The sequence below is a fragment of the Archocentrus centrarchus genome, chromosome 23 (assembly GCF_007364275.1).
Source record: "Archocentrus centrarchus isolate MPI-CPG fArcCen1 chromosome 23, fArcCen1, whole genome shotgun sequence".
NCBI classification, from domain to species: domain Eukaryota; kingdom Metazoa; phylum Chordata; class Actinopteri; order Cichliformes; family Cichlidae; genus Archocentrus; species Archocentrus centrarchus.
Window position 1 is genome coordinate 22,336,295 of NC_044368.1, and position 13,131 is coordinate 22,349,425.

Sequence of the window (13,131 nt, forward strand, 5' to 3'; positions counted from 1 at the left end):
TTTAAATTAAATTTTATAATTGATTCTAAATTAGCCCCCCGAACAACTGCACAGAGAATTTTAAAAAATAATTCCGATCTCACACATGAAGCGCGCTCTCTTTATATCCATTTTCAGCCACTTAGTGACTAACGTGGTCAAACGCAGTGCAGATGTGATTTCCAAATGTTTTTGGACAACTTCACGTGCAACAACAAATAAATAAATAAATAAAGTGAGAGTTTTTACCGATCAGCTTGTTTTCTTTGACAAAGCAGCGAAACTCGCCACCGGGAATCAGCTCGCTCCACTTTCTCAGGACCAGCTGAAGACAGAAGACAACACGAGTGTTAAAGTGGAACATTTACGCTTCCTGATTTCTGAAGGAATCTTTCAACCATTAAAAGGGAGTCACTGGAGCTAGCATTCCAGTATAAATACTTAGGCACAGTAATGGATACGCTGCTACTACAGCGAGCCCCCAAAGGATGTGTTAGTTCACCTTTTTTGGTTGCTCTGTATACAACTACAGTGCTCGCTCCCAGCCTACAAACATGTTGTGAAATTTTCAGATATTATTAGTTTACTCACAGGCAACTCTGACACTTCCAGCAGGACTGGACAGGTTTGTGAACATCACTTGCACATCATTAAAAAAAAACGGAGGAAACGATGGTAGATGCCAGATCAGACCTCTACTAAACACAGCCATGATATTAGACAGGCTACTTTGTACAAGTACTTAAGAGTCTGCAGTGATAGTGAGTTACTTGGCACATAAATGAGAATCTATAGGTCTACTTTAGAGTACATCTTAAAACATGACATCACTACCTAAGAGTCAAGTTTCTAACTTAGCTAAATGGCAGGAAAAATCATGGGAACAACCCTTCTCACTCCCCCCCAAACTCTTATGCATAGTCCAGTGTTTGGCAGGATTTTATCTGATCCTTCACATGGCTGAACTCCAGTTTGTGCTAATAAACTCTGGTAGGAAGTGCAGGTCCTTCATGTAAGCATAACAGCTATAAACATTCATTTTTCCCTCTGTCAGTTAAACTGATAAAACAGCTCATGCAGCGCCAGAGAGGCTCTGAGGCAACTGTTCTTTTTTTTTTAAAGAACTATTTATCTATTGTTTATTTATTTTAGGGCCTGTATTAACTCAAAGTTTATGATCCTCATTGTGATGTCTGTGTTTTTTGATGCAGCGTTGCCTGAGTTTTGGTTGGCAGCTGTTAGTTTCGCACAGGGTCATTTTTTCTTAATCATAACGTGAGGTGCCATTTCTTGACTTCAGCTGTACTTGTGATTGTCAGGAAAATTTATTCTGCTGTGATGACTAAAAGAAAAGAGCTAAACTGAATTGAAAGGCTCTCTTGGTCAATAATATTACAGTATTTTGCCCACCATCCTCATCATATGCTACTAGCAGCTGCCACTGGCCCTTGGGCCATACTCTGGCAATCTTTTAACAGTCATGTGAACCTTTATGAGGTGATTTCAGTGCACAAGTAATTTCAGTCATTTTCATCATTATGCAGGATCAGCATGCACAAGTGAAACAACCAACAGGTGCCTGAGGTCTTTTGTTCTACACATAAAGAAGCACATACACTCAGCAGCCACTTCAATATTTATACACATTTAACTGCTCGTTAATGTAATTATCTAATCAGCCAAACCCTGTGTATTCAGGCACATAGACATGGTCGAGACAACTTGCTGAAATTCGAACCAGAATGGGGGAAGAACGGTGACTGTGGCATGGTTGTTGCTGCCAGACGGGCTGGTCTGAGTAGTTCAGAAACTGCTGACCTGCTTTTCCCACACAACCATCTCTGGAGTTTACAGAGAATGGTCTGAAAAACAGGAACTATCCAGTGAGCAGCAGTCCTCTGGGTGAAAATGTTGGTGTCAGTGGTCACAGGGAAGTCAGACTGCTTTAGGCTGATAAGAAGGCAAAAGTAACTTAAAGGTATGCAGAAGAGCATCTATGAACGCACAACACATTGAACCTCAGAGTAGATTTACTCCAGCAGCAGAAGACTTCACCAGCTGTCACTCCTGTCAGTTAAGAACAGGAAACTGAGGCTACAATCTGCATGCGCTTCTCAAAACTGGACAACAGAATACTCTTAATTTCTCCTACAACATTCAGGTGGCAGGGTCAAAATTTGGCATACACAGCATGGAAGAATGGACTCATCCTGCTGTGTATGAACAGTTCAGGCTGCTGATGTGGGGGATATTTTCTTTCTTCCATAGTACCGAGTATTATTGCAGATCATGGCCGTCCCTTTATGACCATAGTGTATGCATCTTCTGGTGGCTGCTTCCAGCAGGATAATGTGCCATGCCACAAAGCTCAGATCATATCAAACTGGCTTCTTGAACAGGACATAACAGAGTTCACTGCACTCAAATGACCTCCACGGTGATCAGCCCAACAGAGCACCTCTGGGATGTGGTACAGCAGGAGATTCACATCATGAAGTACTAGCATGGTGTAACTAATGAAGTGGCCAGTGAATGTTTATAGTTACATAAGTTTTTGTTTTTCTCTTTTTTCACTTTATTGTCCTAACAGAGGAAAATCTTTGCTGTCCTGAATGCATATTCATGTTTTCTACTCTTTTGTTACATATTTACACATATACTGCATTTTATTGTGCAAACATAACTAATGCATGCACTGCAAAGGGCCCTCTGGGGATAATAACGTTTGGCAGTGCTGATGTTGTGGTATTAAGAGTAAATCACACCTCAGGGTAACGACAAAAAGAACACTAATACAAAAACGCATTTGGAGACTGTTCTCCATTTACTGCAGTGCTATTATGTGTACAGACTTCTTTATGGAGGAAAAAAAATACCTCATAGTTGATGACTGGGTCTGGGGAGTCCTGGTCGCTGCACTGAAGGAATCTGCACGTGGGAATAAAAAAAAAATACTGCTGAAGCTTATATCACATTACGTTCTCTACACACACAAAGCTTTCCCAGCACTGTTGTAAAATCACTGCCCATACTGAATGTCTGTTATACAGTGTGAATGAGCAAGACGCGCAAATCTACATCCCAGTAATTTTTCCAGCCACCAGAGCCAATTCGAATCAGCCTGCACACACAGAGCCAGGTGATTTTTTTTTAATGAGCCCAGTTGTTTGGGAGTGTGATGTTGCTGTTAGACAGCGGGGCTTACGGCTGAGTGAGGTCATGTGTGATGAAGTCAGAACTTTTGAAGAGCAGAAATATATCGCTGAGGCTGCGACACTGCAGGGAGCTGTTCAAAGCGATCCAGTTTGCATCCTGACGGGGACGGGAAACAAACACACTCGTTAAGTTACAGCGGATGTAAAAGGTGTACACAACTCACTTCATGTGACCTTAAACCTGCACAATTCAACTGAAAAACAAACAAATCTGTTACTGGATAAAACATCAAAAATGTACAATAAGCTTTTTGCATAACTGTGCACAACCTTAAACCAATACAGCATTCAGTCTTCCTGGATACACACCTGCCATCAATTAAAGAGACTGATTAACCTGAAATAAACTTTCCTGACGTTTACTCACTGCTCCAGTAAAAGTCGTGCTTTACAGAGAGCTGACAAAGCATCCAAGAAATTTCATTGTTGAAAGATATCAGGCAGAAGAGGGGCACAAAAAATTCCACAGCATTGGATACACCATGGAAAGCAGTGAAGACAGTCATCTAAAAGTGGAGGATATATGTGAGAACAGTGATGCTGCAAAGAACTGGACGTCCTATGGCTGGACTTTTCTGACAAAGAAAAACATTAAAGCCTGGCTACATTTTGCAAAAAAATACATCAAATCTTCCAAAAGCATGCGGGAAACTGTGTTATGGTCTTGATGAGACCAAAGTTAAACTTTCTGACCAAAATTCCAAAAGGTATGTTTGGCACAAACACACCACTTTGCATCACTGAAAGAACCCACAGCGAAGCACGGTGGTGGCAGTATCATGTTCGGGGTTGCTTTTCTTCAGCTGGAAGTGAGGCTTTAGTTAAGCTGGAGGGAATTACGAACAGTCCCAAATCCCAAAACTTTCAGGTGTTTGCTAGAAAGCTGACGACAAAGAGGAATTTCACCTTTCACCAAAACAATGACCCCAAGCATACATTAAAATCAACAAAAGAATGCCTTCATCAGAAAAAAACTAAAGTTTTGGAACGGCCCAGCCGGAGCCCAGTCCTAAATCCACTAGAAAATCTGCAGGGTGACCTGAAGATAAATGTACACAAGAGGTGCCCTCACAATCTGACAGATTTGGAGCGCTTTTATAATGAAGAGTGGGCAAATATTGCCAACTCAAGATGTGCCATGCTGATAAACCTCCACCCAGTAAGACTGATTTCTGTGAAACCTAAAGGTGCTTCAACAAAGTATTAGTTTAAGGGTGTGCACTTATGCAACCAGCTAGTTGTACACTTTTTATTTTTACATTTTTCCCCATAACATTTATTTTTCAGTTGAATTGCACAGGTTATAGGTCACATTAAAGGTGAGAAAAGGTTTGAAATTATTTATTGTGGTCACATTTTTTTAACATCACAAAAACCTGGCATTGTAACAGGACTGTATGCGCTCATCCTTAATTAAGAATGCATAACGTATTTAAGCAACAAATGATTTGCTCATGCTAACAGCCTGCAATCTGAAGCAGAGGAAAGCAGTAGGTTTTACCCGCGGTGCGCTCCAGTTGAGTTTAGGGAAGACACGCCCACCCAGGCTGTTTATGGCCTCCAGCACTTGAGAGGTGAATTCTGGGAACTCAGGAGCCTTGGCAGAAACATGATGACAGTTCAGGCTGTAAGTCCCACCTTCTTAGAATAAAATGATGTCACAAGCTTAAAGATGATATCGTAAACATTTACTACATAGGTGTGGCCAGAGTTAAAGAAGCACGAATAAAAATATTGCCTACAGAGTGACTGTGAGCATACAGAAATACCTTAAGAATAGACATATTGTTGATGTATATGTATAAACTACTCCTGGCTGAGCACCGAAATCCTGTGAAAACATTATTTTTTGCATGACTGTGTAAATCATGCAAAGCTACTCTAGTAGGTGTTTAAAAATGAGCATAATAGCTCCCATATAAAGAAACACCAACAAAGAGGTAACAGTAAGAAGCTATAAAATTTATACTGGGCTCAATTTGAACAAAATGGTTTTACTTAATCATCCTGATCCACCCTCCTTGGCTTTAACTGTAAATATATAATAAAGTACATATTCTCTCATCTTCTAACATCCTAGATCTAACATATAACCTTAAAAATGCACCACAGAAGGGGCAGAGGTTGAGCTGCCTCTTTGCACCCACACCAGGCTGCACTAGCTCTGCTTTTTTGTGTTTTTCACACTGATGCTAACCCACGCAGAGATATGATCAGATCACAGGAAGTAGAGCCTTCATCCTTGTGGAAATGTGGCACCTTTGCTAATGTATGCTGACGGTGCAATCGGACCATTAAGGATACTTACAGTGACTGTTGTAGTTGTCTCATCATCTGACCACTAGATGGGAGGAGAGAGTGAGAAACATGACTGGAGAGGGAAACAGTGGTCAGCTATAGAGAGAGTGCACAGATCCTTCACATAAGCAGAAGCACTTGAGACGCCCTGAGGTCCCGCACCGTTGCCTACAACTCCGGCCTCGCCTCTGGGAACATGAAGGACTACAAGGTTGCATCATACAACGTCCGCAGAGCGGTGAAAGAGGCTAAACATCGCTACGGCCGCAGACTGGAACAGCAACTACAACAGTCTGACTCCAGGGGACTGTGGCAGGGACTACGCACCATCACGGACTACAAAGCACCACACACACACCCGGTGAGTGCCGACGCTTCTCTGGCTGATGAACTCAACATCTTCTTTGCGCACTTTGAGTCGGGAAGCCGACAGCCCGCTGCGCTCCCGGCCGGAGGGGCGGAGACACTCACTGTGACGGAGCGCGACGTGAGGAGGGCGTTTAGACGTGTAAACACCAGGAAAGCGGCTGGACCAGACGGTATTAGTGGACGTGTCCTTAAGACCTGCGCTGACCAGCTGGCACCTGTGTTTACACTGATATTCAACCTCTCACTGAAACTGTGTGTGATTCCCACCTGCTTTAAAAAGTCCATCATAGTCCCTGTCCCAAAGAAACCACACCCCAGCAGCCCCAATGACTTCAGGCCCATAGCACTCACCTCTGTGGTGATGAAGTGTTTTGAGAGACTCATCAAGACATTCATCACCTCCTCACTGCCCACCACCCTCGACCCACTACAGTTTGCATACCGGCCAGACAGATCCACAGATGACGCCATATCCTTCCTCCTCCACAAGACCCTTTCACACATAGACACTGGTAAGGGGAACTATGTGAGAGTGCTGTTTGTAGATTACAGCTCAGCATTCAACACCATAGTTCCCTCCAGGCTGGTCTCTAAGCTGCTGGACCTGGGCCTGGGCCCATCCCTGTGCAGGTGGGTTCACAGCTTCCTGACCAGCAGACCACAGGTGGTACGAGTGGGTCACCTCACCTCATCCTCCCTCACCCTCAACACTGGATCCCCCCAAGGCTGTGTGCTCAGCCCTCTGCTGTACTCACTGTACACCCATGACTGCGAGGCCACGTCAGAGTCCAACGTCATCATCAAGTTTGCTGACGACACTGCTGTTGTGGGACTAATCTCTCACAATGAGGAGACAGCCTACAGGAGAGAGGTCTCCCGCCTGGAGAACTGGTGCCAGGAGAACCACCTCCTGCTCAACGTCAGCAAAACGAAGGAACTGATCGTGGACTTCAGCAGGAAGCAGCAGAGGGACTACCATCCACTTGTCATCAGTGGTGCTGAGGTGGAAAGAGTGGACACTTTCAAATCTCACAGGACCTGTCCTGGACTCATCACATAAACATCACTGTGAAGAAGGCCAGACAGCGTCTCTACCTCCTCAGGCGGCTGAGAGACTTCAAGCTCCCACTCAAGGTGCTCAGGAACTTTTACACCTGCACCATCGAGAGCATCATGCGTGGGAGCATCACCACCTGGATGGGAAACTGCACCAAGCAGGACTTCATGGCCCTAAAAAGGGTGGTTCGTTCAGCTGAACGGACCATCAGAACCACCCTCCCCAACCTGCAGGACATTTACACCAAGCAGTGCCATCTGAGGGCCATGAAGATCCTAAAACAGCCCAGCCACCCCGGACACTCTCTCTTCTCCCTGCTCCCATCAGGCCGGCGTTACCGCTGCCTGAGGGCTAAGACTGAAAGGTTGAAGAAGAGTTTTTACCCACAAGCCATCCGTCTGCTCAACTCTGAGCCCTAACTGGACCATTATTGCACAATGTAAATATTATAATTTATAAAAGTGTGTATAGTGTATAGTATATAGAGTATAGTGTATAGTGTGAATTACTTTTTTTAATTTTTATTCTTCTTCTTATTTATATGTGTGTGTATATATGGTTGCAGGTACAAAATACATTTCACTATGCATTGTACTGTGTATAACTGTGCATGTGACAAATAAAACACTATCTATCTATCTAAAAGCACTGATACCACACTGAAAAAAACAAAAAACAAAAGGGCTGAAAATATCACAAGGAGAAGTACTCACTGTGGAGTTAAACAATCTCTTTCACTGTTACACTTTAATTATGATATTTATATTAATATTACTACTTCATTATTGTGATTATTGCACTTTATTGCTGGTGCTGTTTAAAGGGGACCATTAAGCTCATTTCCATATCAACTCCATATTAATATTCTCAGACTTTACTGCTCAAAATAGTCTGTATTCATCTCATACTGGGCCTCGCTGCAGCTGCTCATTTTGTTTCACAGTCCTCTCTCTTTAAGCCAACTTTCTTATGACTGGCTGCCTCTCACATACCAAAGATTTGAACAGCACGTGGTTGGGGCTTCAGCGCTTTTTGCTGTATTAAGGCTATCAGTGACATCACACAGATCCAACTGCTTTGAACTGCTTCATATTCTATATGGTAGTTTTACGGCTTTGCATCACATGTTTGTAGCATTTCTCTTCTGTGAGACCCAGACATCTCTAAATCATAATACTTATGATAAATCTGCTCTTCATGAGCTCAGGAAATGTCTTATCTGTAACATTTTTCAAATAATCCAAAAAGGTTTACATTTTTTTTTTAATGTGAGGCAGTTGTTATCTAGCCTCTAGCAATCTGGAAAAAAAAAATTCCCCCTCTAAAGTGGGATCTCTTACCTGAATGTCTTCCTCTGCATCAGAGTTACTGTTGTTAGTATGTGTCTGCTGTGTGTTGTGGTCACTGGAGGAAAAACAAAAACAAAAAAAACAAGTAAAACTGTAAAATTAAGAAGCTTTGATTTAGAAGAGACATTATGCAAAGACAAAAAAAAAAAAATCTGAGGATTACACAGACTGGGACTCTCAGCAGCTTTCATAATACTAAATTTCCATGACACAACATACGTTACCTATGTATTTTATCTATATACACATAAGAAACATGACTGTGTGCGTGTGTGTAGTCTGATACCTCCCAGAGACTACCAGTGTCCCATCGTCCAGTAAATAGTCTATTACATTCTGAGGCAGTGGAAGAATCAGACTGGAAAATAAGATAAACAGCATCACGTATATAGCACAAATAAACAATACAATGAATGAAATGAAAAAGCAAAGGCACCGCCGAAGAAAAAGGCTGCAGTATTTACTATTTACACTCATTAAGACAGAAAGGGGTGCTCTCTGTTTTTGTCTGGCGGCTAACATTAGCCACCGGCTAACCGACCTGTTTTTCACAACAACTATAATAAAAGCATTCCGTGGACTCGCTCTACAAACGGCAGCTGCTCACCTTTTAATCGTATGCTTCTTAAATATCGGATACCAAACCGAAAACTGGCAGTTGACGACTTGCTCCTTCTTCATGCTGCAATATCCTGTAAAGGAAACGAGTCCATCAGTAAATAACTTCCGAATATCTGGTATTTTTTTAGAAGCGTCTTAAAATTTGGGGGCAGTATTGCTGTCAATTTTCACTGTTAGGTTTTGATTTTAAAGGGTTTAAATATATTCAGAAGACCGTGAGAAGAAACAAGTTTACTAGCGGTCGGTGTAAATAAAATTGTGTCATTAATGTCGCTGGGGGAATCATTTTCATGGTGCACACGAAGGAGTGCGATGAGCTGACAGAGATCGTCTATTTAAAAGAAAATGCCCTCTGTGTGTTTTTGAACGACAACCGTGAGCAAGGAAAAAAGAAGAAAAATAATTGTTGAATTAATATTTTAAATAGTTCATAAGGATATGGATTTTAAAATCATGTCATTCAGTATACTTTCCTCTCTCATTTATTTACAGTACCGCTCGATAAACAACTTTTTGCCGTATCAGGAAGTGGGGGCAGAGTGACTCATTGCTGTTTCTTTATCCTCTCTGCTACTAGTCAAACACGATTTGGAGTTCACGTGAGTTAATTTGAGTTTTCTTTTCTTTTTTTCGCCAATTTACAAGATTGTTAAAAGTTTAAAATACTCCAGTTCCAGCAGTGTGTGAAAGCTAAAGCAGATACCTGCGGTTAAATAACAAAGGGACGTAACAGAAGGAGAGCTAAATGTGGAAAGGTGGGGGGAATTGAACGATCTGGCAGCTAATTGAGTAGCTCATGATCTGAAACGTCTCTTCAGCGCTTAAACAAGGGGGGAAAGGGGCAACTGCTTTAGTTTTTGATGAGGTCGTAGAGGGCTTTCTGACTCGTCTTTTCTCCATTTTCAGTCGGACAGTAAAAATGAGCAACCCCGAAGAACCCAAAGTGACAACAGCTCCTCACATAGTCAAAGAAGAGGTGTGTGTCTTTAAATGTTTGTGAACGAGGTCGTTTAGAAAATACACTTTTGTTGCCCCCGTTGGGTTCTTATGCGTCACTCCGTGTTATTTTTACTGAGCATTAAACATGTGATGAGCTCAGCGTATTCATACTGCTTTGTGTATGTGTGTTTCAGCTCATTGCAGCAGGGAAATGGGTGAAGCTGGAGAAAACCACATATGTGGACCCTGCTGGAAACACCAGGTATTGGTTTGAATGACTTTAAAAACATTGTTTTCCTTATTTTCTCTCACATTAAAGTACTGTTAAAATGATAGATCATTATTAAACATAGCCAAAGTTTGACATTACAAGGGCAGTGTGTGTACAAGTAAGAGAAAATGTACTTTATCTCAAAACTTGTTACAGCTGCCAAAACATGAAACAAAAACTATAATAAAATGGTTTAAATAAAATTAAGTAGGCTGACCACCTGCAGGAGGGGATGTAGCGGTTTGGTGCATTGTGGATTCAGCAGTGGTCAGGGATGGAGACACTGGCATTCTGATCCCAAATTTGGCTATAGGGACAGGGAATGAAGAGCCAGCTCTTCCAGGTGGTCAGGAAAAGAGAGGTCTGAGCATCTCTGCGTAGACTGCTATATAAGCTCAATACAGATTATTTTGAGCTGTGACTCATTCACAGCTACCCTAGCCTAGAGTCTAACAGTAAAAAAAAAAAATGGAGTTGGAGCACAGGTCCACTTTAAACTTCTTTCATTACTTGTTTTTATCCTCCAGAACCTGGGAGACTGTGAAAAGGACAACAAGGCAGGCCAACACTGAAGCAGATGGTGAGTGTGTCTTGTTTCATTTTTCTGGTTGTTCAGTTTGTGAGTTATTGAAGGTGTAACACATTTTTCCCTCCAGGTGTGGGAATCATCGCCCTGCTGAAACGGACGCTGCATAAGGACTGCGTAGTGATGGTGAAGCAGTTCCGTCCCCCTCTGGGATGCTGCACTCTGGAGTTCCCTGCAGGTCAGAACTTCCCAGCATATTTTTTGGAATAATGAAAAGTTCTTGATTTCATCTCCAGCTTTGCATATCATGGAGTTAAAGTCTCACAAGCAGCTTATGTCTTTAGTCTTTAGCAGTATTTCAGTGAGTGTTCTTACAGAGTTATTTTTCTCTTGTTTAGGACTGATCGATGAAGGGGAAACTGCTGAGGTGGCTGCACTGAGGGAGCTGAAGGAAGAAACTGGTTACACAGGGGAAGTAGTAGGAGTCACTCCAGGTATTATTACACACATGCAGGATGGCATTTGTCGCCTCTCTTAGATGCATCCTGGCTCCTATTTGTGCTGCAGATGTTCAGGGGTCAGCAGGATGAAGTGAAAAGAGGGTTCATACGCATTTTATCTTTGAAAATTCCAATACAGTAGAATGATAAGTGTGTATTGGCTAACATTATTGCTGTGCTTGCAGTGACCTGTCTGGACCCCGGTCTGTCTAACTGCACCATCCAGACTATCCTGGTCAACATCAACGGTGATGATGTGGAGAATATTAACCCGACACAGCAGCTGGGTGAGAGAACATTTCATGTTTTGTTTGTGTGTAGCGACGGTCTTACTGCAAAACCAGCCTGTTAGATGTGTGTTTGGACTGTATGCTTTAAAGCTCAGGCCATTAATGTTATTGCAGTTTTAAAGTTGTTGCGTAGAATCTCAATAGATTGCAGTCAGCTGAGTTCTGCTTTCTTACCCCTCCTATTCGAGCGTGTAATCCCAGCTACGGTGGCTGCTGTAGGACAAACATGTTTTAGTCAGCTGAGTGAGATTAAAAACATTAAATTTAGCTGCAGCCAGCTGGCATGTTTCTACTACTGTTTGTGTACAAAAAAATAACATAAGAGAATAATATCAACACTTTATATCAAAAATAGAATCTAAGCAGCAGTTGGTTAATCTTGTTCTCTTGTGTTCTTTCACAGGTGATGGAGGTGAGTCATGTTTCTGTTCCATTTTCAGTTGTAGCCTTCAGACGTAAACGCCTGTGCGACTGTTTTATTTATCTTCTCTTTACAGAGTTTGTCGAAGTTATTCTTTTACCGCTCGACGAATTCCAGAAGAAAATAGACGGTGCGGCTTTTCCCACACGCTTCAGTTTTTGTAAACGTCTAGACTGTAAGAGTTAACACCTGATGTGATCTCTGCTCATTTTCGCCCTCAGATCTGTTGCAGAGAGAAAAAATAATGGTGGATGCCAGAGTGTACGTCTTTGCCATGGGGATGGCTCAGGCCTTCTTTAAGCCGAGGGAGCTGCCTGTGCTCAAGCAATAAGGAAATCATTCAGGATGAAGACGAGAGGAAGAAATAGTCTTTTCTGTTACACGGGGCTGCTGCACACGAGCACGGCAGTATTTAAAAATGGGGACTTTCAAATTGTGAAATCATATTTGTGATTTTTGTGACGTAGTGAAGTCCCAGACACGATAGAGCTGTGTGTTAAAATCATTCTCAACACAAAAATCTTGAAGTTGAAGGAGCCCTGTTTACACTACGTGTACTGGACCAGGTTTTGCTCTCAGTATGGAGATGCCACCATACATCTCAGCAGTTGTTTGGGTTTTAGGGTGATATATATAGTAATTTCCAAGATTTTACAGGATTATAAGTAGTTTGACTTCATGCGTTTTTTTTGTAGGTTTTATTTGCTGATTTGAAAACATTCCCTTATATGTGCTAACATACTGTTTGACTTAACAAGAAAAGTCCACCTCAACCCACTTACCTGTTTAAGAACTGGCTGTGAGTGAAGCTTATGTGCACATTGTTTCTCCACCAACCCAAAGCTGAATCATTCCAGCTCACATCTCCTTTGGAATTTTCTTTTATGGCATTCTGGAAAATTTTTAATAAAGGAGAAGAGCCATTAGTCACAAAATAACTGATAACAGTAACACATTTTAAGCGTATAAGAGGGGATTTATCTCATAACTTCACTGTAATTACAACAAATGTACTATATTGATTTGTGCCTCAGACCTCGATGTGGTCCAGTAAACTGGAGGTTGATGCTGTGCTTACCTTAGCAACTAGAAATTACTTACCAATTAATAAATATATTACCCTTGCTTGTTCTGGAGTGTGTGCTTCTGTCTTAAAGATACTGAAAAACTGCAACTTGACTAAACGTAGCAAATTGGGAATTTTAGTTTTTCCAGTAGGGGGCGATGATGCGACTTTCATTTTGTTTTCAAACTTAAAGTCCGATTCAACGAAGAAGAAGCCAACCAATCGGACGC

The 13,131-nt window shown here is 41.9% G+C and overlaps 2 protein-coding genes across 4 annotated transcripts in view; one reads left to right on the plus strand and one right to left on the minus strand.

Moving 5' to 3' along the window:
* Positions 1 to 8,977, minus strand: part of cdc123 (cell division cycle 123 homolog (S. cerevisiae)) — a 35,332-nt gene extending 26,355 nt beyond the window's left edge. For both annotated transcript variants that reach the window (XR_004019095.1, XM_030719917.1), the window contains exons 1-8: positions 8,875 to 8,977; positions 8,554 to 8,625; positions 8,259 to 8,322; positions 5,503 to 5,535; positions 4,696 to 4,791; positions 3,185 to 3,291; positions 2,856 to 2,907; positions 229 to 304 (exon numbers count right to left, since the gene is read on the minus strand). Coding sequence is in view for 1 of the 2 variants with exons in the window: in XM_030719917.1 (XP_030575777.1) it covers positions 229 to 304; positions 2,856 to 2,907; positions 3,185 to 3,291; positions 4,696 to 4,791; positions 5,503 to 5,535; positions 8,259 to 8,322; positions 8,554 to 8,625; positions 8,875 to 8,948 (574 nt within the window). In the remaining variant the exon portion in view is untranslated. The remainder of the gene's footprint in view (positions 1 to 228; positions 305 to 2,855; positions 2,908 to 3,184; positions 3,292 to 4,695; positions 4,792 to 5,502; positions 5,536 to 8,258; positions 8,323 to 8,553; positions 8,626 to 8,874) is intronic.
* A 429-nt stretch (positions 8,978 to 9,406) lies between these two features.
* nudt5 (nudix (nucleoside diphosphate linked moiety X)-type motif 5) lies at positions 9,407 to 12,955 on the plus strand. Of its 2 annotated transcripts, none has more exons than XM_030719919.1 (10): positions 9,407 to 9,487; positions 9,795 to 9,864; positions 10,022 to 10,089; positions 10,626 to 10,678; positions 10,755 to 10,862; positions 11,023 to 11,118; positions 11,310 to 11,411; positions 11,818 to 11,826; positions 11,912 to 11,965; positions 12,057 to 12,955. In XM_030719919.1, exons 2-10 carry the CDS (start codon positions 9,808 to 9,810, stop codon positions 12,164 to 12,166), a joined length of 657 nt encoding a protein of 218 aa, XP_030575779.1. In that variant the 5' UTR covers positions 9,407 to 9,487; positions 9,795 to 9,807; the 3' UTR covers positions 12,167 to 12,955. The 2 variants fall into 2 exon arrangements, with proteins under 2 accessions (XP_030575779.1, XP_030575780.1); XM_030719920.1 differs by lacking the exon at positions 9,407 to 9,487 and adding an exon at positions 9,494 to 9,643.
* The last annotated feature ends 176 nt before the right edge of the window (positions 12,956 to 13,131 follow it).

Excerpts from the sequence above, each read along its gene's own strand:
- nudt5 (XM_030719919.1), top strand. The coding sequence starts at position 9,808 with ATGAGCAACCCCGAAGAACCCAAAGTGACAACAGCTCCTCACATAGTC. Across the intron at positions 10,679-10,754 it reads GGCCAACACTGAAGCAGATG|GTGTGGGAATCATCGCCCTG; the intron begins GTGAGTGTGTCT and ends TTTTCCCTCCAG. Across the intron at positions 11,966-12,056 it reads ATTCCAGAAGAAAATAGACG|ATCTGTTGCAGAGAGAAAAA; the intron begins GTGCGGCTTTTC and ends TTTCGCCCTCAG.